General features: G+C 39.7%; 1 protein-coding gene across 4 annotated transcripts in view; it reads right to left on the bottom strand.

Moving 5' to 3' along the window:
• Positions 1 to 468: 468 nt before the first annotated feature.
• LOC144125532 (uncharacterized) overlaps positions 469 to 25,331 on the bottom strand; it is a 177,360-nt gene continuing 152,497 nt past the window's right edge. For 2 of the 4 annotated variants that reach the window (XM_077659015.1, XM_077659016.1), the window contains exons 56-84: positions 24,099 to 24,289; positions 22,129 to 22,267; positions 21,018 to 21,222; positions 19,715 to 19,837; positions 19,450 to 19,636; positions 18,706 to 18,837; positions 18,510 to 18,593; positions 17,676 to 17,872; positions 17,522 to 17,598; positions 17,080 to 17,227; positions 16,076 to 16,417; positions 15,459 to 15,735; positions 14,671 to 14,754; positions 13,765 to 13,977; positions 13,479 to 13,633; positions 13,247 to 13,307; positions 11,974 to 12,267; positions 11,193 to 11,340; positions 9,236 to 9,495; positions 8,710 to 8,821; positions 8,352 to 8,411; positions 7,864 to 7,970; positions 7,627 to 7,768; positions 6,078 to 6,212; positions 5,379 to 5,482; positions 4,669 to 4,761; positions 2,487 to 2,592; positions 2,057 to 2,194; positions 469 to 977 (exon numbers count right to left, since the gene is read on the bottom strand). In XM_077659015.1, coding sequence (XP_077515141.1) covers positions 777 to 977; positions 2,057 to 2,194; positions 2,487 to 2,592; positions 4,669 to 4,761; positions 5,379 to 5,482; positions 6,078 to 6,212; positions 7,627 to 7,768; positions 7,864 to 7,970; positions 8,352 to 8,411; positions 8,710 to 8,821; positions 9,236 to 9,495; positions 11,193 to 11,340; positions 11,974 to 12,267; positions 13,247 to 13,307; positions 13,479 to 13,633; positions 13,765 to 13,977; positions 14,671 to 14,754; positions 15,459 to 15,735; positions 16,076 to 16,417; positions 17,080 to 17,227; positions 17,522 to 17,598; positions 17,676 to 17,872; positions 18,510 to 18,593; positions 18,706 to 18,837; positions 19,450 to 19,636; positions 19,715 to 19,837; positions 21,018 to 21,222; positions 22,129 to 22,267; positions 24,099 to 24,289 — 4,515 coding nt within the window. In that variant the 3' untranslated portion in view covers positions 469 to 776. The remainder of the gene's footprint in view (positions 978 to 2,056; positions 2,195 to 2,486; positions 2,593 to 4,668; positions 4,762 to 5,378; positions 5,483 to 6,077; positions 6,213 to 7,626; positions 7,769 to 7,863; positions 7,971 to 8,351; positions 8,412 to 8,709; positions 8,822 to 9,235; positions 9,496 to 11,192; positions 11,341 to 11,973; positions 12,268 to 13,246; positions 13,308 to 13,478; positions 13,634 to 13,764; positions 13,978 to 14,670; positions 14,755 to 15,458; positions 15,736 to 16,075; positions 16,418 to 17,079; positions 17,228 to 17,521; positions 17,599 to 17,675; positions 17,873 to 18,509; positions 18,594 to 18,705; positions 18,838 to 19,449; positions 19,637 to 19,714; positions 19,838 to 21,017; positions 21,223 to 22,128; positions 22,268 to 24,098; positions 24,290 to 25,331) is intronic. The other 2 variants (XM_077659017.1, XR_013313388.1) reach the window with 2 other exon arrangements.

The raw sequence follows: 25,331 nt of genomic DNA, 5'->3' as shown, positions 1-25,331 counted from the left end.
CATGCAATGTGTAAGTCATTTTCTTTTTATGCTTTTTTTCTTTCTTTAGATGTAGGTCAGGGCTTCTCAATCTTTCTTGGCTCGGGGAGCCCCAGTTGCTTTAAGAAAGTGCCGAGGAATGCTGAGTGTTTTGGCTAATTCTATCCCTCGCTGCCGAATAAGCATGCAAAAAAGAGTACACAAACACACTGTGTCCAAAAAAATGACTGGCTATGCTGTGAAAGTCTGCTATAAGCAATTACAACCTGATTAGTCTCGAAGTAAAATGGGTAAAAGGTGCTTACTTAGCTAGCTGAGAAAATTAAGAAATGTGGAGGCTGAGGTTTGCATGGATTTGGGTGCTCAGGGAACCCAAAAAGCGCTGCAAGGAATGTAAGGATCTCGTAGAACTTAGTTTGAGAACCTCTGATGCAGGTAATGCTTAGCCTCGCTTTTTAGGCTTTTCCTTTGAGCCAGTCACACAAGCCATTCTTTTAATGTAGTTTATTTACAATTTCTTGGCTTCAACAACACTTGATGCAGCTGGTGAAACACACTCCAACGTCAAACATACTGCACATCCGTGGTACACTGAGGCATGAAGCAGATAGTTTTGGCAGCGTGATGTCGTCATGGACACTTGCGCTTCCGAGTGATGAAAAATGAGACTCCTTTCATACTTGCATATAGCTTATGTAAAATGCCCTGCATGCTATTTGCTCCTCTGAGCAGAATGTTGTGTTGTCGTACTTGGTCGTAAACGCAATTTGAAGGACCTGCCATTTTTGCTTCAGTAGCTAAAACCTTGTTGCTTCGCAGTTCAAACAGCATGTCCCATCTGCTGGCAGCAGCAAGTTAGGGCTGTGAATGTTGACTGCAGACACTTCGTTACTGATGAAGCCATTCTTTTTTGTAGCAGTGGATGCGCCAGCTGTTGTTTCTTGAGCTGCTTGTAGCGCCGACTCATCGGACTGTTGTCTTGCAAAGTTTACAAAAACCTGCAAAAAATGATCAAGGCCATTAAAATGTGACCAGCTTCTGTGTAGCGATGCCTTTTGTTCAAACACAAGGTCAGGCAAGTTTCATATCATGACATAAGCTGCAATAAGCTCAGTGTAATAAGCTGCGAATTACAATTAGTTCAATATAAAACCATTAAGAGATTATACTTTCTTAAAATTATTGTAATAAGGAGATTTTACTGCTTAAGCGATATGAGTGCCATTAGGTGAAAATGTTGGCATGTGTCTGTGCTTAGCTCCCGAGTGAAGCCTCTGCGAGAGGGAAAATCTGCATCAGGTGTAGCGACACCCCCCAAGTGCGTAAAAAGGGAAGGTGGCACTGAAAGTGAGCATGCATATCGGTTGATTTAAGTCAGGCAAAAAATTAGTATAATCTAAAACATAAAAGCATAAAAAAATCGTTTGCGAGCCATCAAGCCAGCCAGACTAAAGCGCAACTTTTAGGCAATGGGACGCGGCTAAAAGGAAAAGCATCATCTTAATAGCGCATTCTGTTTACGCAGTTCATCGCGTCAGACCATCTGAGTGTCTGTCAATCTTATCTGCTAAACTGCACGTATCAAATATATTAGAACAAAGGATTCACGAGCATGCTTCAGTTATGCATGGATTCTTGGCTAGTTTATCATGCAAGGTGTATTTGCTATGGGTTTTCCAGAATACAGAAGTGAAACCTATACTTAATTGGTTCATGTGTGTAATGTTAAAAATAGGCATGCATTATTGTTGAAGCTAGAATTTGCAGGGACAACTAAACATCCTGCAAACTTGCAGAATGTTTCAAGGTTTCACTTTTATAAGGAAATAAAAAGCAACAGGGACACATTTATGGGCGAGTCTCAGAACGGGGGCTATTTGAGCAGTGCATTTCTGGTACTTCTTGTGTAAAAAAAGAAAGGGTTTCATATGGTTTTCTCGTTGAAAATCTCTCTTTGAAGGGATATTCATGTACCCACTCCTTGCCACCTTCTTAAATTCACTGCTGAAAGCAACATTGCTCTAACTAAATACTTAACTGACTGTTATAGATGCAAAACTGTCTGGAGGTCTCTTACCTGGTCTAATGTAGTTTGAGACACTGAAAAGTCTAAGATGCCGAATTCACCGCTGTTTGTTTCTAGAAAATGGAACACTGAGGAAAGTGATGTTTGCTTCGAAGGCAAGCTGAACTCCACTATGTTGTAGTGGTGAGCCTGTGTAAGGAACAAGGACAAAAGGCACAATAAACACTCAGCTGAGACTCTGAAATAAACTTCTCTTCATAGGCTAGATAACGTCATAGTAACTAAAAACAGATGTATTAGCCATTAGCTTTGCTTGTGTGCCCATGCTAAAAAACACTCGGACCAAAGCAAATATGCAAAACAAATGAAAAAGAAAATACTTGTTTGGCTGTCTTGTGTCCATCTCATTTTCTGAGTAAAACAATCAATTTTGAATTCTTAGGGGTGGGGGGAGACCTGCGTAGTACACATGGGGCCATACCTTGAGTGATGCCATGGGAAAATGAGTGATAAAAAACTTTATGGTTTGTTTCCAGTCCTGGGCATTTTCAACCATGCGTATCGTGACAGTAAATCCAGCTCCAAACCTGCACAGAGAAGGGAAAAACATAGATTAATGTAGTGTGCTTATCATCTAGTGTAGGCAGACAGCAAACAGTGCTTTACTAGGAAAGAGTCACATATTTAACCCAAATATGCTTTCTGTGTATAAGCATAGGTGCTGTTGTCAGCCTGGTCTGCTGCAGAACAACAGGCCTTCCCAAAGGTCTCTAATTAGCCCAGTCTTGTGCCAGCCACGGTCACTTCTTCTCAACAAATCTCCTAATCTCATTTTTCCATCTGAGTTTCTGCTGCCCCGGCTACATTTTCCTTTCCATGGAATCCACTTTGTTGCCCTAACAGTCAATCAGTTATCTGTTCTTTGCATTAAATGTGCGTGCTGTTCCGTATCACCATCAGCAGCGCAGCAGCCTTACTATGCCCACTGCAGGACAAAAGCCTTTCCTACACCTCTCCAGTTAACCTTGTCCTGTGCCATGTGCAGCCACCTTGTCCCCAAAAACTTTATCTCATCCCCTCACCTAACTTTTTTCCGCCCCCACTACGCTTCCCATTTATTGGAATCCACTCCGTTACCTTTAAGGACCAGCGATTATCTTGCCTTTGCATTATATGCCCTGCCCAAGGCCATTTCTTCCTCTTGATTTCGACTAGGATGTCATTAACCCGCGTTTGTTCTCTCACCCACTCTGCCCGCTTCCGGTCTCTTAACGTTACACCTATCATTTTTCTTTCCATGACTTGCTGCGTTGTCCTTGACATAAGCTCAACCCTTTTTGTTAGCCTCCACGTTTCTGCCTCGTAGGTGAGTACTGGTAAGATACGGCTGTTGTACATTTTTCTCTTGAGGGATATTGGTAAACTGCTAATCATGATCTGAGAGAACCTGCCATATCCGCTCCACCCCATTCTTATCCTTCTAGTTATTTCCCTCTCATGATCCGGGTCAGCTGTCACTACCTGCCCTAAGTAGACAAATTCCTTAACCACTTCCAGCACCTCGCTACCAATCGTAAACAGGTGAGACTGTTGAATATTACTTTTGTTTTCTGCACATTAATTTTTAGGCCCACCGTTCTGCTTTGCCTGTCTAAGTCATTGATCAAGCTGTGCAGTTCGACTCCTGAGTGACTTAGCAAGGCAATGTCAGCGGATTGCGAATTAATTAGGTATTCTTCATTAACTCTTATCCCCAGCTGTTTGTTACCAATACAGGTCTCTGTATACCTTCTGTAAACAGGCGGTGAATAGAAATGGAGAGATTGTCTCTCCCTGCCTGACACCCTTCCTTATCGGAATTTTATCGTTTACTTTATGAAGGACTATGGTAGCTGTGCAGCCGTTACAGATACTTCCAGTATTTTACATAAGGCTCATCTACATCCTAACTCTTTTAATGCCTGCATGACTGCTGAGGTTTCAACCGAGTCAAATTCTTTCTCATAATCTATGCACTTTATATATCATATTTACGCGCATAATTTGCACCCTCGCATAATTTGCGCGCCCTTAAATTATCACCCGGGTTTACAAAAAAACATTTTTTACTCGCATATTTTACGCACCGCGCTGCGCTAGACCACCATCATGCACGCGGCTTTTCATTTAGAGTGAACTTTTTTCGGGGGGCGGCCAGCGTGGGGTGCGGGTCCGGGTGCTGACGTATACGCAGCAACATACACTATACCAATATTGCGCGTTGTGACCTTTGTAGAGTTTTTTAAGCCACACTCGCGAAATCCTTGCTAATTTGCGCACCCCCTTCTTCGCGCCCTAATTTCTCAATAAAAAGTGCGCAAATTATGCGCGTAAATATGGTATAGGGATTTGGTTATATTCTGTGCATTGCCCTACTTCATATAGCTGCAGAAAAATCTGGAACCGCAATGAAAACCTAGTGAACAGCGTTTGTCTGGTAAAATTGGGGAAAAAGGAGATTGTGGTGTGTGATTCAGGCAGGAAGTACATTCACGAGAGAAGAGATATGAGCCGAAAAAAAAATCTCCTTTTAAGCCTGGCAGTTAGTGCATTCTTGCTCCAGCATGCTATTTGAAGATGAATCAGTGTACGTAGTGTACATAGGTAGTGTATTTATTACTTACTTATGTTTTAGGTACTGTGGGCTTCCTATGCAGCACAGTTGTCCATTCACCATAATTGCAAGCCTTGAGCAGAGCAGGTCACACTCGGCCATGCTGCAATATTGATGAGAAGCAGACATCATTTCAGTCATGTGACATGCACAAAAGGTGCAATATGCTGTAATGAAAAAATTATTAAAACTAAGCTTCATAATTTGGGCTCCAAGAATACTTTTCTATGCTAGAATGGCTATCTGGGCTAGTTGGTATGGATTTGTTTGAAAAAAAAAAAAAACCAGTGCATACAGATGGTACAAAAGTGCTGTATTGTGCATCTTGTCTTTTGTACCACCTGTGAGCACAGGCTTCCTTTGAATGAATACTTTTCTGTGTCTTGCAAAGTGGGATCTGAAGTCCAAAGGTGTCATGATGCTCAGTTCTATCGGAGTACTTGCTTGCCTTACTCTTATAATACTTGTGATAAGGTATATCTGCCATGACAAGTAGTACTGAAGTTGCGCTAGCCATTCAAGAAATAAATGGATAGGCACCTTTTCCAACAGTTTCCTGCTATATTAATGATAAACTACTAAAAAAATTCATCATGTTGAGCTAGCACTATTCTGTTCACTTGTGCCAGATATGATTTGTAAGGCGTGATGAATGCATATTAAGTGGGTCATTCAGTTTCAGTAAAGATGAAACCAAATGAAGCCATCTCATTTCCTTGCCTGTGTGATGTTAGCAGGACAGAGCGTTTTTCTCGAATGGCTTCTGAGACATTGGACCAGACCAGTCTCCGGGTAACAGGGTCCATGCCGCTTGTTGGCTCATCCTGGGGATGGAAGACAAGTGAAATATAGAAATTAAAACTGAACTGTTGCTTTAATGCTGCTTAATGTTTGATGCAAACATTCAGCACTCTGCATCATGTTGCATTTAATAAGCTCTGGTGCCCCAAAGCGCAAAAAAATATATCAGCAAAGTATTGTGTAATTATGAGCCCTGTGGAAATAGTTATAATTTACTTCCAATACATATACAACATTTAGGTTTACACAGCTGAAAACTTTGTCTTACATATGCAGCAAATGTGTTTACAGAGTTACTGTGTTTCCTGTCATGAGGTATTACCGGATTTAGAAAAGGAAAGTACAGTCACACATAATCTGCGCTTGCTTCGTGATTGTTGAAAGAGTATGTAAGTGTTACTCTCAACATGACTCTTTTAGCATCTCTGTGTTTGTTGCTGACATCTTACATGAACCATATGCTGGCATTTTTGAAGGAATACTAGGCTTTCTTGGTGGTCGCAACATTTACACTTGAAAGATGCCTGTTGAACCATAGTGCAATGATTGTAAGATATATTTTGAATAATCAGAGCACTAAGCATAGTTAGGCAAAATACATATGTTACATGAACTGACCAAGAGCACAATCTGTGGGTTCCCAAGCATAGCAATTGCCGTGCAGACTTTTCTTCGGGTGCCCCGGCTGAGTGTTCCCACTTTGTGATTGGCATGAACTGAAAGCTGGAACCTCGACAGGGCTTCTTCAACAACCTGCAAGTAAATTGTCAACTTTGTGAAAACTGAATTGCATTCATAGTCAGAATAAAAAAAGATTGCCTTTATAAATGCAATGACTATATTGAAAAAAAGAGTTGAAAAGGCATCATAATAAAACCTAGCCTGGAAACTTCAGTACTTGCTGGCTAAATGATTATCTTTCCTAAGGTTCATGTTGAAAGAATATGTGCTGTTTAGATCAGTGCTTAAAATTGCCATGTGTGTAATGAATACTGAGAATGTTTTGTGCCAACTACAATCACTGGTACTACAATACTAGTATATCTAGACTGCACCGCACTAGTATTATCTGCACTATAGTTATTGCCCAAAGACCAGCTAGTCTGGATAAAGCTTTTTTTATAGCAGCATTGGATGCTGGTAATAAATGTTACCATGTTTAAAACTGACAATATCACAACTGTTTTCTCATTGCTGTGCATTCCTGTTGGGTCATGCTGGCTGTGTCTTGATCTATTCGCCACTGCCTTGTGCAAACTGCATTATGCAACTGTGACTGAAGCCATATAAATGCACAATAATGCTAGAGGCACATTCTCTTCATCAATTTTTTTTTACTAAAATGATTTTTCTGGCTCAGTACTGATAACTCAAAGTTGGCAGTATTAAGTCTGGATGCATGTTCTCATTTCGACTGTAGTGTGACACTGGCAAAATAGATTGAGGCTTGGTGCCTGCATTTAGAACACCAGCCTCAGGTGAAAAAAGAGCGTTGTGAAGCAAAAGAGAAGGTGACCAGGAAGTGATAAAGTCAATATTTTGTACAACCTGCAAAATTTGTAGTAATATAGCATTGCACTTTCTGAATATTATAAATGCTTTTTTCTATTGCACTGCTCATAACACTACCTAGCATAAAACACCTGATATTGTGGCTTTTGTTGTATTTTTTAAAGTGGAATGCATTATTTTTTTTGCAATGGGTGTCATATATTCTTTTACTATTTATAATTCATAGTGGTGATATCTTTTTCTTGGAGACTCATGGTATGCATGCACAGAGGTTTTGAACAGCAAAATTTTTTTCAGTGCAATATTTGATATTTTCAGTTTAAGTATAACATTACTTTTTTTAAAACTTAGTTGGAATGTTTAAATTACTCAATAACAGAACATATGCAGAACACAAATTTGATGATGAGCATTGGCTGCGGTTTGATTTTTAATTATAACTTAAGGCCAAAGGATCACTCTAGTCTGGAACAGAAAGGCACACAGAAAGAGCAATGTCTTACATTACTACCATTGTTGATCTACAGCAAGTAAAGGTGACTAATGCAATAAAAAGATAAAGGTCATACTGCTTCTCATAATATAGTGGCTATGTCACTGGAAAGTTCTCTCTTTTTTTGTGTGCAAGAAGAGGAGTAAAGTGTGAAACAATCACCTCTTTAATTTCATCCTTTGGAATCCCACGCATCATAGAGTAAATGACGAGGTGTTCCTTTGGAGATAGCAGGTCATCAAGTGCATCCGCCTGGGGGCAGTAGCCCACTAGCTGGGTACCCTTGGAGAACACCTTGTCTAACCTGTGAGCAGTAAGTCAAGCAATGCATCCTGAGTTTAGCGCATATTTGACATGCACGCCAAACACAGTGGTTCATTGCGCTCGAGAAAAGCCTACCTTGTATCTTGAACCAGGGTGGCGCCTCGTGTGGCCTGAAGCTGCCCGGTCAGGATACGGAACAGGGTTGTCTTTCCAGCTCCATTAACACCGAGAAGTCCAAAACACTGCGGTGAAATATTATAACAAACATTTGCTTATGTGCCATCAGAATGAGGGTTCATTACTGTGGAAATAAAAGCGCAGGTTTGAACTAGGTGGAGTTAGTTATTAAAATAAGAGTGAGCACTATGAGCACCAGCCTTGCTGCATCACAGCAAAGCTACATAGCGTTTCCAAAAGCTGCATGCACTTCTGCTCAACTGAACTATTCCTGTTTTAAGTGCAGAATAGTTGCTACAGTACTGGAGTTTACGACTACTATTCTTTGGCAACAAAAGTTTATTTTAAAACTAGATTTGTGGAAAGACCATAAGCAGCAATATGAATAGTAATCAACATTCTTGTGCACTTCCACGGCCGTAATTGTATGGTATTGCTGCACATACCTCCCCTTTTGGAATGCCAAATGAGACATTGTCCACAGCTCTATGTTGTCCTTGGTAAATCTGTAATGGAGAGTCGCATTAGTTGGAACTGTCATGGAGATATCGAGGCATAGTTTAGAAAGGTCTAAAATGCTGCCAGTAAAGGAAGTGACTATGATAATCGTGTCACACCCCTTGATAAGCTGATAGCTTGATGGTGATATCTATACTGCCCACCACTGTGGCGTGCCCCATGATATAAGTGTAGCTTTGATGTACAAAAATCTAACAGTAATGAATAATGATATTAACTGTCCATTTTTTTGCCTAGATCCCTTGTCATAGCCAATGATATCACAGAGCAATGCCTAATTAATACCTTTACAACGTCCAATACTCGGAGTACATCCTGCTTGCCAGTGTCTCCATTTGCTCGAATCCTTTCTGCTGCCACATCACTGTCCTCAGTAGCCCTAGCTTGCTTTGGATCCCTGAAATGAAATGGTTATAAATACATTGGCAGACAATAAATAAATTATAGTAACACCTATTATAGCCCATTACTATTGTTCATGTAACGTGCGATTGCCTGCCGAGATTAGTTGGCAGGTGATGGAATGTCTCTGTATGCAGAGTTCTTATGTGCATTAGCAGTACTCTGGAAATTAGTAATATGCTGGGAAAGATCAATATATCCATAGTTAACGAATCAACCACTACAATATGAGGTTTAATCATGCAACTTGAGCAATGCTGGTTCTATTAGATCGTAAACATAAAAAAATACACGTTGCTTGATAATTTGCATTGCTTTCTTGTAGTTGGAACCATACTTTTTAACTCGACTTGCACAGCCATAAAAAGGTGAAAAGAAAATAAAAAGATTGAAGAAAAAGATAGCTTGCCTGGGAGGTGATGATGCTTTGATGTGAAACTCTAGGAAGAGGTTGACGCAGAAGAAAATGATGCCAACCAGGAACATAGCGTAAAAGTTGTAATTAAGGACTTCATTGCTGAAAGGGTTCTCATAGGTGTCCTGGCCAAAGCGGGCATATATGTCAGCTTGAATGTGATTTTTGGCCAAGCTAACAAAGCCACCAATTAGGGCATACTGTGGAAAGATGAGTGCTGCATTTTGTAATCCTGTCATAAGTTGACGGTTATCCTGCAACAAGAAATGAGGAGGCATTAGACACTAAAAATGATTTCTAAGCAGTAAATGTGCTAACGCAAAATTTTAATCCCAAGGATTTCAGTTCTTTCTGTCTAGAGAGTTGTAAGGTCAGACATGTACCGAGACAAATTTAGGCTGTCACTGGTTGTATAACTTCCTGCACAAAGTCTTTTGGTGACCATATATTTCAGGAAAAAAAATAGATGTGAATGTCCCTATGCTTCAGTCCACAATACTACACCTGCCCATTTTGAGGGTCTGTGATTTGGAAATAAACCAGTGTTCAAACTTGTATTAATATCGTAATCATAATTTTCAGGTGGTTACTAAGCATGTATAAACACAAAGGAAGATATAAGTTTTCGTGCAGAAACAGAACTCTTCATGGAATAAATATTCAATCTAATTTGAATAATTGTTTTGATACTAAAGTTATGAATATTCTTCTTCGTGAGATCCAATGGTCAACGTTTTGATATATGGGCATGATTTCAAGTAAAGGCACTAGTTGAAACTGATAAGTAAATATCACTCTCAAATTTGGCAGTACTTTAAGCTGAAGCTTCAGAATTAGCGATGTAGATGCATCACATAATTGTTCAGTATTATAAAAAGTTTATGCAGTGTTAGGTTCACCATGTATATGCTTTAACAAGAAGTGCTTTAAAATAAATTTTAGGAAAGGCTAACGGAACAGTGGAGGATACAAATAAATAATGACCACAAGTTAGCTTTCCAGTTTGCGGTAATGCCTTTTCTTACAGTAATGTTAACCAAATTGGTAAGTACAATAATGAGTTAAAATAGTAATGTCAGTTGAGAAAATATATTGCCACAGTGGAACAAGTCAAATAGCAGCATATAATGCTGGGTCATGTGTGGAATGGGAAAATTCTGTTTAGAATGTTTATTGTTTTTACAGTGAAAGCTGTTATAGCTTTGATTTTTGCATATAACCTTGTATTCAGCTGTAGATTCTACAGCATCAGCCTTAAGACCTTGATTTCTTAGTGAATTAATTTAATTTAACTTCATTAAATTCAATGGCCCCACTTGCTAAGCATGAAAAAGTAGAGGGAGGGAAAGTCCCCCTTTAAATGTTTAGGGAAGAGGAGGGAGAAGAAAGTATGAGAGAGAAGAGAGAGAGGGTGGAAGGTGATGAGTGGCCAGATCAGATTTCTTTGATTCGCATTAGCATGGCTAGGCTTTCTCTTAATGGCGATAGTTCAGATTCCACGGCCAAATGCTGGGCGAAATGGCTAAACCAAAGCTATAACAGTTTTTGCTGATTAATGCGCTAAGCTGGTTGGCTTAGCTCCACAAATTTTTATGCAAGAGCCATTGCACAGGGGCTCACGTTACCGTACAATTCGCACATGCGTTTTGTGCATATCTATGTGTAGAGCCTAATAATTTAGTTTGTATTTTTCCCGCCTGCTATGTTTTCAGACAATGATCGGCAGCACACATTCAACAATGGCACAAAATTCATGGTATATAAATATTGTGTAAATATTGATTTTCCATGTTTCTGAGCCTGTGTAGCTTTTTAATGGAATGAAGAAATATGCTGCTATTCCGGACAGCTACAATCCGCTGCCAAAAACTCTGCTGTTTTACTCTTCTCATTCTCCCCATTTTATTTGGCTATAAAAATTTAGTGTTAACTTATCCATAACAGGACTTACAGAGTTTATCTGAATCATGTTCAGCACAAGCATGACGATTGCTATGTTGAGTCCAATGAACAAGTTGACACAGTACAGCACCACAAAGGAGATGCTTGCTTCTTTGAACAGCCGTGAGAGGCAGTACATCAGTGGTGTGGTACCCCATCTTGAACAGAACAATGAAGGACAGCAGTTAGTGCAGGTGGAAATCAGGTTTGGTACTTCATGGCTGAGCTACTATAGTGGAGAACTTAGGCAAGTTAACCAACATTGTGACATGGTCTTCGTAAACTTCTCTTTTAGCTTCTTTCAGTATGAAGAGAAAACGTACTTGTTAATCAAAACCTTTATCAATGTTTACGCAACAAATTGTCATGTCTGAATTATGAATGAATGTAGCAATATAAAGCTAACCTGTACCATGTCCTAGTATATCCTCTAATATATTATAATATATATGATTACTTATGCATTTCTGAGCTTCTCATTCATGATATCACTCTAATTATTTAATTTTCTACACCAGTTTTATTCTAATATGAAAACCTAAATTAACTTGAAATTTATGCACCTATCGACTACGTTCTAGTCATGATTTGATATTCTTTATAATGAGTGTAGCCCAAAGCAGATAACTAAATAAACTTGAAATTTATGCTCTGGAAGGCAGATTGTCATGAATAGGAGGAAAATTTGATTATCAATTTATCACTTAATGTCTTGTTTTCTCCTGGTGGCAGCATTGTTTCATTTCTGTAGGGCGTAATATCCATGACATGCTGAGCTCACTCATGCTTACCCAAAGAGAACCATGAGCACGAGTACCGCAGGGAAGTTGAGCTTGCTGACATAGACCGGGAGACCAAAAGCGATGATGATGACAGCAGAAAGGGCAACTGTTGCAAGCACAATGCTCATGTCCCAGATGAATGTGGTAGTCCAGTACAGAAGAGTTCCCACTCCAGAGATACTTTGGACTTGTTTTTCATCGCGTATGCGTTCATTCACGACGTACACAATGACACGCGATGGGATGAATGCCAAGCCCATGAGCACTACCATGGCAATGCCCAGTTCAGCTACGTGGCCAAGTCTGCAACAAGAGATACATAAAATTAGAGCTTTATGTTCACTTGCAAATTTTTCCCTTAATTTGAAGGAGTGGTATGCAAGAATAAAAATATCTGCTATTTAGGTTTATTACTGTACAATAGATACAAGTTCAGCACTGTGCAATTTACATCTGAAATAATAATAAACGTTACTTCACTGAGTACGAAAATTAAAGCTCGGTGAAAGGAAATACCAATTTTTCTGTGGAGGTGAAGTTTGCCTCCTTTCTTTAATCATTGTTTATATTTGGTGGGCAAAAAGGCAAAATTTGAAATGATTATAACATACAGGCATGTATGGCATAGTGAAGCATATGTTTGGGCTGGCTGATATTTGATCTTGGTGTCTGATGCGGCACTGACTTCCGGTTGATATTATATTGATTTTTTATGTCAATACAATAATGTGAACGACGGACTGAACAAAATGCAGAGAACTAATTGATACAAAGGGTACTCTGTTATCAAGATTTTTTAGGCACTTTGTCAGGCAAAGGCACTTAGAGAACTTGCTGCACAGAGTGCAGCAATGTCATTGTAGTACTTCGCTTCATGTTCAGCACGTTGGCTAGTATGTCTATTCTGGGGAATTCATTTTAGGGAAGCCATTTTAAAGTCAAGAAAAACATTTCTATGACCATGAATAAGTGTTGTGCTATTGTGTACCTTTAAAGGTTTTACTATTATTAAAGGATCCCTTCAATATGTGGCACGTGTTTAAACATATGGAAAATCTGATACTGAAATTGTTCAGCCAAGAGATTCCCATAAAACTTTTTATTGTTGGTCACTAGGCTTCAATGAAAAGTATAATTTCATGCATGTCTTTACTGCACAGAAGTGAGGTTCTAGGATTGAACAATTCCAAGCCCACTGTTAGGTTGTACTTTTCCCAGCCAGTCATGCAGGTTAGCTGCAGAATGACATGCCCATGGCCTGCAGTGAAAAGCATTCACTTACATTGTCTGTTTCCCAAGCTGTTCAGAAGACAAGTGAAGAGGGTGGTTGTACACCGTGATCCCTTCAATCAGAAAAATTGAGAGTGAAGTTAGTGCCATAATGCAAACCACCAATGTTCTAATGTAAAAGGCATGCAGTTCTGTTGCATAAAGCCTGCCGCTTTGCTTTCATGCTTTTCTAGGATTTAGTGATATACAAATTAAGTGAATGGCATTAGAAGTGAGTGACTTACCCACGTTGGATGCATTGAGTGGAGACGTGGAGCGGCCGATTGCAGATCTCAGGATAGCATTGCTGAGTGCATTTTGGTATGCAGGCATTGAATGGAAGCCTGTGTTGTCGTACCATACTTTTACATCCTTCTTCTCAAAAGTCCAGCCTCCATATCTGAAACAGCATTTAGTTCACTAAAGCTTGAAAAAGCAATGACAATGAAAGAGTTCTAGTGCAAACTGTATAACATTTATTTGAAACCTTGTTTATATATAAGACTTCTGTAAGTTGATAGGAAACCTTACCTCCGTTCTATGAAAGCAGGAAATGACGTTAGGAGATAGTTTGGTATGTTGAGTCCAGTAGCATTGTACACTATGTCAGTAGTTTCTGTCATGACACTAGGAACATCTTCCCAATCTTCCTCTACTTCTGAAGTGTCGCAAGTGTAATGCAGTGCTCCTCTTGGTATCTCCATGATGTTCTTTGCCATGCCAGTAATGCTTGCACAGTGAGATCTACAGAATTTGAGAAGAAGCAGTTCTTACTTTGTGTGCTAACATTGGATAATTATTTATTTACAACCGAGTACAGACTGCAGCACTGATATATGCTGAAGCGGGTAACATGAAAAAGGAAGACCAGAGTATATATAGATCTCAATACAAAGTTTCGATTCATCGATGCACACAACTGATAAATTTTTTTCATGCCATGTTAATTTTGTCATCTGGGGCAGTTCAAGGTGCACTGAAATGGCAGTACGTAGACGTTTTTGCACTTTGGCTGCATTGAAATGCGGCCATTGCAGCCAGATTCGAACCCAAGGCCTCATGCTGTGTAGCAGAATGCCACAGCCTTGGAGCCGCTTCACTGCAGTTGGCCTCCAGTGGATGGAAAGCTCCAATACCCTTCCTATTACAATAGTTGCATACTATTATTATGGAGAATTATGACTATCCATAGCAGTGGTTATGAAATTTGGGTCGCTTAAAACTTTTGGGCATTGAAAAGTAAAGGTATGTCGTGTATGAGCCTAAATGGCCTAAATGTGCTTTGAAGTACTTGAAGCCCTGCTACGCTTCATGTGATTAGTGCAAAACTGCACATATTCTTCTGCCATTGCTTGTCCTGAAAGTGAAAACGCTCAACGCATGCACTCTCTTACTTAATCAAAAATAATATCATGCAGAAACACAAAACCAACTTACTCTTTTGCATTGTCTTTTAGACAGGATGGCCCTACTCCAGGAAAAGATAATAGCTTCATTGACGCGTCTGTTGGTGGTGTTTCACTGAAAGCAGATTAATATAAGAGTAATGCATATCTCTGTAACACTTCATGCTTGAAGATGTTGAATTTATCAAGATTATAAAAATGTTAATAACTGAGCCAATTTATCCATGTACATTTTGCAATGTTTGTCATAGTTACATTGCAATGTTTTGTCATAGTTACAATGTCATAGTTACATTGTTGAGTCTAAGAAAGTGTTGGATCTAAATTGGGAACATTGCTGTTTGAAGCTGAATTGCACGAAAGGATGCCTCGTGGGTGTATAAGAGCAATTTGGAAGTGTGTAATTGCTTTTGACAGGTAGTCACTGGGCGACGTGGGCTTGTTAAATTGATTACACCTAATAAACAGTGTAATGAGTAAATTATTTCTGATACCTTTTTACAGGTAGAAAAACTGAAGTAGAAGAAAAAATCTAACTTGCCACGAGTGGTTTTTGGTTCATTTGCTTGAAAATCTAGTTCATATTTGTTTTCAGAACTGGTTGAGCTGACTTGAAGAATTTTTTTACCAGTTAATGTTTTCAATACTTTTTAGCAGCTTACGACTGGCCTCATTACCACAGCTTTAGCTTTCAATATGTGCACATAAAATTGAGCAAATAAGTATGAAATATGTAATTATGAGCTTGTGTGAAGGCATGTTCAATGCAATAAGCTTGAATACTAATCTATCGAAGCAGCTTAAGGATCTATATTTTACCTGATGAAACCAACCGCTCCAGGCCCATAGAGCTGTGTTGTAAGCTTCAGGGATGGCTCTGGTACAGTTCCTGGGGCAATTATGGTGAATCCCATGGCTACAGCAATGAAAGTGCACGGAAGTACAATGCTGAAGAATATTGCCTTCCAGTTATTTACTGTGTGGTAAAAGCGTTTCAAGATGAGTGCTTTGAACTGGCTTGCTTTTAATTTGCGTCCTGTTAGAACATTCTTTGCTCCCAAGGAATGCTTGAAGTTGGGGCTTTCTAGAGTGACACCTGAAAAAACAAAATAGTGAACTGTAGAAATGAGGAGTTTTTGCACGAAGAAAGTTTCTGCATATCATACTGTTGCATATACTATTTCATTACAAATGTGATTTTTTATAAGCAAATGATAAAAATGGCATAGCTTTGCACTATAAAACAGCAGGCTCGTTGTTTGCATATTACAAGCTGTAATTTAATTGTGAATGAAGCCTTTAAATATGTGCATGTGCCAAAATTGGATTTTTTCACTCTTCTAGTGCATCATTACTACCACTGTCATTTAATGGGCAGATTGCGGCAGTATACAAGTGCAGAAAGAATGTTATGTCATGCTGCATTTGATACAGACCTGTGTGATATCGCTTAATGTTCTTTTCAGTGGTCCCAAGTTTGGTTGCAGCGTGCTGCCCTTGGCCTGGCTGTATTGGTTTACAGCCATTATCGCACAAGGCGCACAGGGAAAGGAACACTTCTTCGAGCGTTGTGCTCGAGAGGCCGTAGTTCCCAAAGCCAAACTCCAGCATGCGTTCTTCGAGGAGTGTGAGGAGCTGAGAGAAGGGGTAGAGCACGTTCTTCTCAGGGTCTCTTTGAGGGAGGCTGACTACCACCTCGCCGTTGTTTTCTATTACTTGAGCAGGTGGGATGACGCTTCTGATGACTTGAAGAATTCCTTCAATATCAGAAGAATCATCTGTAAAAATAAAGCTCGGCAATTTAACTTTCTTATGTAACGCAGTTGCATATCCTCCCGAGACTTGGGCTGTAAATTGTGCCGTTTTTTTTTTTTTTTTCAAATGTTGAAGGTATGATCATTCAGGTTTCAAGTAATGATTAAAATATCTTTCGAAGTATTGTAATTTTCTCCATATTGGATCTCCAGCATGAAAAAAAATGGTAAAATCTCCAAAACATGCAGAAAAATTACAGCTTTTGTCGCTCATTTATATGCTAATGTGTGTTTATTACACTGTTATGAGAGTTAATAAGTGCCTAAAACTGACTTACCGCTTGTTGCCATTCACATGCATCTACTTGGTACTTTTGACTGCCATCGTAAACCATATTAACTTTTGAGAGCTTCTGAAGAGGAGAGAGCCTGAACGATTTTCACTGTACTCACTAGATAGGAGCACAGTTTCTAAAAGTAGCCGTGAAAGACCTTTTTATGACACTAAATGTCCTTTCATGGCTGCTACCTCAGCAATATCAGTGTCCAATATATTGGACAAATTTTACATTGCCCGGTCTCCAGAGGATATAGCAGCTGTTTGTAATGAGATGTTATACTTAAAGCGGTAAACGTAAGAAAATTCTGCAAACCATTATGCGCATTAAAAATCTCAGCGTATATACCATCAATACTTGTCCTTGACACGTTGGAAGAATGTCCTGAATCACTGTCCCTGTTAGGCTCTGAGCAGGACCTTGTTAATGACAGCTGATATCCAAAGCCAAACTTGCTCTTTAGTAGCAGAGGAGAGCCTTCGCATAAAAGCTTGCCCTGAAAGAAAAACATTGTATGATTCCACTTCCCAGTGATGAGACACACAAATGCATAGCATGTATACAGTGAACTCTCATTTATTTGAACTCATTCAAATAGTTCCGTTTACTGTTCAAACAAATGCTTTGGTCCTGTGAACGCCAAATATATTATAAAAGCTCCTGTTAATTCAAGCTACACATAATTTATTCAAATTTTCACTCCCGTTCGAGTTCAAATTATCGAGAGTTGAATGTATTACATGCCAGCTGTATCCATTCGCATACATGCCAGCTGTATCCATTCGCATACCTTGTGTATGATTGCAACTTTGTCACTGAGCACATCAGCTTCATCCATGTGGTGGGTCGTGAGCAGAATCGTGCGATCTTCAATAAGGATAAAAGGTAGTAGGTTTTGTGAGTTTCACAGAATGCTGCTATCTGCACTCATAAGCTGAACTTACCATGCTTGTGCTTCAGTATCAGGTCCCATATGTTCCTGCGTGCCATTGGGTCTACACTGCTTGTCGGCTCATCCAGAATGACAAGTTTTGAGCCACCAACGAATGAGAAGGCAACACAGAGCCTTCGCTGAAGGCCTCCAGAAAGACGGCACGCCTGTTGGTGCTCCATGTGTTTCAGACCCATCTGATGTAGAAGTCTGCACAAAAGCAATTGTGAAAACAGTTTACTCATGTGGTGGAAGGCGAACAAAAGGCAAAGCTGGTTCACCTTTCTCATTTAGAGATGCACTTCAAAAGTAAAACATGAAAATTCAGTTTCCCCTTTTTTGCTGCCTTTTAGACAGCATATGTTTGAAGGAAGTGAATAATAGTGTGGACAACAAGGCAAAAATAAGTTATGTAGACAGGTGCACAGGACAATCACTCTGACAGGACTTGTGAAAACCTAACATTATTTTCCTTGTTTTCTCTGTGTTGCTTTCTTTTGTATATGTTTTGCACGCCTAAAAATATATATCAGGCTTTTATGGATAGCGAACATTTTGTTTCTAGTTGGTATGCATGTGTCACTTTGTGTACCCACTTGTGTGCATCCCTTTTCATTTCTTTCAAATGCGTTTCTCTCTTGCTTTTATTCCAGTGATGTCTGACGCTTTCTTCTTTTTGCATATTCCTTCATTTTGCTGAAACAAATCTCTGTCAAATTTCTTGAACTTTTAAGCCATGCGATGACTGAATGAGTTCATTTTTGACCTTTATGTCATCTTTTTCATTAAGCTGTATGACTGCGAAGTCGATAGAAGGGCACTTATATATAGGCAACTAAAATTCTACCGTTGGACATCTTTTTCCACTTCTTCTGGTGACATCAATGCTTTGAGATTGCCAAAAAATGTCAGGTGCTCCTTTACGGTAAGCCTGGAAGAAAGCAGAACGATTATTCATTGTCATTACATAAATCTTACAGTGGTGCCAGACAGGCATCTTATGCGCTGTATTAAATAAGGAGGGAACAGGATAGCATACTTACTTTCCATACAGTGTGTTGTACTGAGGACAATAGCCCAAGTATTTTCGTATTTCCTTGGCCTCACCGTTGATATTCTTTCCATACACATATACATCTCCAGATGTTGCTGATTGCTGCCCAGTCAGTACCTTTCTGCACATATACACATTGTTAAAAAGGAAAGATATGAGTGGTATCAAACTTGTACGTTCTGCTAAAAAACTCATTTGTGCCACTTCTGACAACAGTGTAGCTTGAACCCTTTCAAGTGCCATTTGCCATTTCACTCCGGTTTTTTTCTTTTTTTGTGCATAGTCTACATAGACCTCAATAAAGCCAATCAGTTAGGTTTCGGTTGTACCAGCAGGTATTGTTTTGAGTGTACAAAATTTCATACAATGTATTACAATGGTTGGATACTGTGGCATCAAAACACCACAATTTGTTGTGAGTACTCAAGCAATCAGACAATCACACCTTTTTTTTTTTCAAAGATGAAATGATGGTAGAAATACAGAAAAAAAATGGTATTATCATGGTGACAAAGCGTCTACACGAGGACATCACTGTCTTGAGAAATGCTGTTTGCTGTGTTCACTAGTGAACATGAAAAATAATTGCCGAAGTTGTGATATGGAGAGCTGCTAAATTCACCTGAAAGAAAGAAATCGCTGCTAGTTGTAGCACACTCCCAGAAAAACCTTTCACTTGCTCTGTATATAGTGTCTGAAAAGGATTAACATAGTGCAATTAGATGTCACTCACATAGTGCTAGTCTTTCCAGCACCATTTTGGCCAAGTAGTGTGTTGATGTGGCCCTCTTCAAAGTGGAGGGACAGATGAGAGACAGCTATGCGTTCTGTTGCTTTCCCACTGTTGTAAGCAACGCACAGGTCTTGCACGGATATTCCAGTCGAAGCCATTTGCACTTTGTCATTCATGATGCAAGGAGCTGTGAGGATTTGATGATAATAATTGCAGTTAAAGCAATGTCTCTTGAAGAGGTTGTAGCTTTTGTTCAGTTTTGTACCTTTCAGTAGCTGTGGTTTTATGCTGCTGTTCACTGAGTCTGGCAGACGGTACTGTTTTGAGGCATTCTTCTTAGAAGAGAAGCGGGCCAGGAGCTTCCTTTGAAAGACTGAAGCATTTTCACCTGAAATGAGTAGTGGTGTGGTGTTATGGCTGGTTGCTGAAGGTGGGAAAACAGTTTCTTGTTCCTTGACCTCAGAACGCTGTTTAACCAAAAAGCATCAAGAATTTAAAGAGTTGCTGATGTTGGCATTGCTTGTGCTCTTAACAGCAGTTGCATCTGTACAATTCATGCACTTGCACATAATGTATCTAAACTATGAAAAATCAATGAAGCAATTAAAATATTAATGTTCTGCTCTCGCATGTAACTACTGTGATGTTTTTTTGTGGGGCATCTAGCCCAGGTAAAAGTATTCACTTTCTCGCATTAATTTCCTTGTAAGACCACAAAAGGGTAAAAGCAATATGGCTGAGAGCTGATTTATACAAGAAGCCCTCAACCACCATATGAGCATTCTTTTCATGGCCTCTTGTTTGGGTATCTGCTTCAGTGACCTAAAAGCTTGCAAGAGTGGCCTGTGTTGCAAAGGGGTCTCGCAAAAAAATCTTGTTTGTGAATAGTCATAACATAAGAAAAGCCCATTCATGTATTAAGTTATATCCACTGCTGCTTAGAAATAAGCACTGAACAAACTTTTTACAGATATGGGGTGATTGTTTGAAAATGCATGCTGATACAGTGCTTAAATTTTCTGTGGCCAAGTTTTTTACAAATGATAGAACTCATTAAAGTTTGCTTGACCCTTGGAATTTTCTTTTCTCCATGGTACATGTATATAATGACCACCTGCAGTGTTTGAGTTGACAGCCTTAAAAATCTGTTAATAGTCCCTTTTTCACTCCTCTTTAATTGTGAAAATATTTTGCATCACTTGATTGAGCAATCTAATCTCACAGTTCTCCCCTCCTCCTTATCTGTAAATAATCCTTTGGGCAAAGTCCAAATGCTTATGTAGTAATAGTAGTCACAAAGGTCAAGCACAAAACGAGGGCTACGGATGTAGTTACGCCTTCACTCACTACTCATTGTTTTGCTATTTCACACTGCTTCTCAAAATTCATTTCTACTCTAACCACTTATTGACTGCCATTGTACTTTCTCTTCATTAGCTCTGTAGTATAAAGTTTACTTGCAGGTTTGAACATTTTCTTTTCAGCTGGCATAACTGTGAAAAATCACTTGTTCTATTTTTAAAATTTCGCTGGGCACAGTTCATTCATGGTTCGCACAGTTAACTTACCCAAAAGGAAATTTGACGCTACGAGCCCCACAATGAGGTACAACAAACTGTCAGCGGCCATCATGATGATGCAGTAGCCTATATTCATGGTGTCTCCTGGTATGGGGCTTTGCCACAAATATTCCCACTGCACACCAAGCCCCTGTTCCTCAAATCTGCTTACGTACAGGCAGCCATAGCTGAAGGATGTTGACATCGAGAGGCACTGAAAATGTACAACAATTTGTCACCCCAGAAAATTCATCAGTTCCTAGACCAAAGGTCAATTGAATAGTTAGTTGTGAGCCACAAAAACATAGCTTATCGGTGATGTTTCATCCATAATTTTTCTCTTATTTTCACAATTTCTTTGTGTACACAGTGCTGAAGAAAGCGTAACCAAATTTTATACAAATTTTAAAGGAATGAGACTGAAGAAGGTGTCGTTAACAGTTTGCTAGCACAGGTTGGGATATTTTTTTTAATAAGAAAACTAATTAACTAACATCAACTAGCTTTTGAATAACTGGATTCATTAAAAAATTATCAATTATAAAGTTGCACTGCGCTAGAAGTGGCACAGAGCAGAGAATTCCTGGATGCATACACAAAGTGCCATGTCACTGTGCAATGGCTAGTAAGGGTGGAAAACACATGGTTTTAAAAACAGCTGCTTATTTCACACATGTAATTAATTTTCAGTGCTCTCATTAGAGTTTGAGAGAAACTTTCACAATAAAGTTGTCATTCCAAAAATTCTTTCATTGCTTGTTATGTTGGTGTTTAACACTTGGTGGTTAAAAATTTCCTATGCATTCAGTGACATGCTGTTTAGATTAGCAAATTATTTGATTCATCAGAAAACAGACATTATTCTTGCCTAATATGCAAGGTCAGCTGCACTTTGTTAAATTTATGCTTGTACAAATACGCCATTGTCAGATTCAGATATTGACTCTTTCGTTTCTTTCTTTTTTCTTGCTGGATCTTTCTAATTAAATGCCTGCTTTTAATGTCAGATGGGGCTGGATTTGGTTTCTTCCCAAAAACTTTTTTTAATAGCTTGGTCAACTAAATGAGAAACCTTGAGTAAATGTGCTGTGCGGAGGTTTTTGTCTGTTGCTGTACTTACAAGAAGAAGCTTCTGCCCGAGTGAAAATGTTGCTTCCATCGACACAGCTATTACGAATGGCAGGAAACTGATCAGGAATCCCACTATACCAGTCAATGAAGCCACAGTAGCTGATTGGAAGAATATGCTGATCATGTAGCTGAGGGAAAAAGCAAGGAACGATTGTTAGCACAACATGACTGAACAGGACATGCGCATGCAAGCAGCATTTATGACATCGCTTTTAACGAAACAGAAAGCAGGATGACTAACGATAGCAAGCAATTCAAAATCCATTTCAGAATAAAAAAAAAACAGGATGGAGGCAGGGTGGCACAGGGAGCAGCAAAAGCTGGTGCCTGAAACTTGGATTCATGAGGCAAAATGCATGACAAACCAAGAAATTGGAAACAGAGCACTGTGATCAGTGAATAACAGTCACGCTATAATTTAAAAGATAAAGAAACAATAACAGCCTGAACTGTTACTGTATTTACTCGCGTAATTTGTGCACCCTAATTTGTTATCCGGTTTATATATAAAAAAAAACTTTTACTTTCGTATTTTACGCTCCCTGCTACGTCAGACCACCAGCATGCACGCGGGTGCGCGCAAGGCAGGCTTGAGAAGATTGGCACGGCCGTGTCGCCGCGTGCAGCTACGAAAGGTGCGAGTGGGGAGGGAACGATTTGCATGCTGTTTACCCAGCTTGCTCACGCTTAAGATTGTTTTCCCGGACGAACATATATTAGAATAGGCAAGAAAAAGAAAGAAAAATAAAGATGCAGTCAAACACACGGTGGTTGAAGATTTGCGACTGTTTGCTGTTCGGTTTGCTGCTAGCTAGTCCGCTGGGCCGCATGCGAGGGTGCCATGTTGTCACCTTGTAACCCCACTAGCCTCCGACTATTAGCACTGCATTGGCAGCGAGGGGTGCGAGTTGGAGGTTGACATATAGGCAACAGTATACAGTTACGCACAGCGCATTATGACCTTTGTAGAGATTTTAGGACGTGCTATGGAAAAAATGTTTGCATAAAGTGCAAAAATTAAGCGAGTAGACATGGTATTTAAGAGAAAGAGAACCATTCATCAAGATAAGTTTTGCAGCAGTAATTGATGTACACGATTTCTTTGTTGAGCGACAACGGAAGAATTGAAGATATAAACGATCTTTCAGTGTGCATATATGAAGTATGTTAGAAAATGAACTCTATTTGTTGCACAGTAGATCTTTCTAGTTTACACATTTTGCACTGACCAGTCTAGATCTACCAATCTATGAAGAGGTAATATATCACTGACGTCAAATCAACATATGTGTCTACTCTGATACATGACCCACTGAAAAAGAACAGCTCGAGGCTTAGTTTGTGTCCAATGTAAGTGCACTCTACATATTTACATGCTACACGGTGATCAGCGTCAAAAGCATTTTTAAGTCTTTAGAGGACAGTGGCGTATGGAATAGTGGTAGAGAGACAGTCATTCAAATCAGTAGGCGGACAAATTGTGGACAGACCACTGTAAGGCTAATCCCACCTGTACATTAACACCACCACCACCACCATGCAAGTTGTAAAAGGTATGGTGTCAGCACACTGAATGAGTTACTCAAGCTCGCAGCACAAAGCTGTTAACATCACAAGTTCTGTGACAGGCAAGCAAGTATTAAGTCGTCATTACTTTCTTTCATGGAGTGAAGACATAGACCCCCTCCCCCTTTCCTTCTCCTGGGAAAGTCTTCTGCGGGAAAATCGCACTGATCATCTTCCTGTGAAGAAATGCATAGTGGATGTGATACCTGCACCTGATCAAACAAATTGAGAATTGCTCATAAACTTGTCTGTGCTTTAAGAACTGCTGAGTCATCTAGCGGTTGCAAAGCCTGGGCAAGGCTTGGGATTTGCGCTCATGCAAGATTTGCTTTTATTTGTTTTTTTACTTCTGAATGAGTTTATCTGCTGCAGACAGTAGAAGCTTGGACTCACCAAAACATGAGCACCGAGAGTGCGAAGGTGCCATAAAAAATGAAGAGTAGCATTGGGTTGCTGTATGGCAAGATTCCTCCATAGCACAAAATCACAGTCATGCACACAACAATGCCAGTGGAAATAGAGATGCCAGTCAGGAACCATGCACTCCAGTCAATCCAAGACTTTAAACCCATGACCTGCATGATCTGAAAGAGGGCAGCAAAGACAAAATATAAATCTTCATGAGGAAATGCAGAATCTATATTTATTTAACCGCATACGCCACAAGCCACTCGAGCATGTTCAGAAAGGTGTCCAGGTGATGGAGTCTTGCTTTTCTTCATCGCCGGGACACCGAATTTTTACGAAGGTGGCTGTATTTGCCATCGTGTAGAACCGCAAAGCGCTAGCGGGAGTTTTACGGATGGCTCATCAGAGCTCTACGCAGTATGAAAAACACTATCCTTGTTATGCGATCTAATCATTTGAATTTCAGGCAAGTATGTTACTAGCACTTCAGGCCGTGATATATGTATGAAGTGCATCAAAGCGTTCTTGGCATTCTTGGTGATGGTGCATGCGTGCAGCTTTATGCCAGAGGTTTGAAGGTTGTTTACAGAGGTTACATGCAACGGCGATGCTGCACGCTATTGGGTGGCCACGCGCTGCTGCGACTAATGGTCATCTATATAGCCAAACAACGGTATTAAAAAATTGTACGTGCGACCAGAAACTTCATTAAATTGCGAATTTCATTTCTAGCTGGTGCTCTATATTTTAACGTTTAAAATGCCCTAAAACATTATGGTTATCATGGGTTTTTGGACTAAATCCTGAACAAACCACGGCGATAAATACATAGTGTGATCAAGAAAACCATTTGGATTTTGCATATTATGAACATAATTCCTGAGAGTGCATGCAGTTTGGAGCAAAGCCGTAATGTGGCTCATGCCAAATTAACAGTCCCAGTCTCCATTAGATGGCATTATATGCATCATGATATTAAATGATATATTTCATTTGCGACTCTGCTGTAGTGGTTTGTGCAGCAAAATTAAATCGCCGCAACATATAAATTCCTTTCCAAAATGGGCTCCCTGGGCGTCACCACATTACATGCTGGGATGTTGTATGCACCCCGCATTAACGCGGTAGAAGCGGTAGCGAAGCCAGTTTGCAACAGCCCAGAGCGGGGGCGTTTCGACATCCTCTCCGCCCGATGGAAAGGTCTATAGGCCCAATCCC

The sequence above is a fragment of the Amblyomma americanum genome, chromosome 3 (genome assembly GCF_052857255.1).
Source record: "Amblyomma americanum isolate KBUSLIRL-KWMA chromosome 3, ASM5285725v1, whole genome shotgun sequence".
NCBI lineage: Eukaryota > Metazoa > Arthropoda > Arachnida > Ixodida > Ixodidae > Amblyomma > Amblyomma americanum.
The sequence above is the reverse complement of the archived record's forward strand: the minus strand, read 5'-3'. Positions and strand labels throughout refer to the sequence as shown.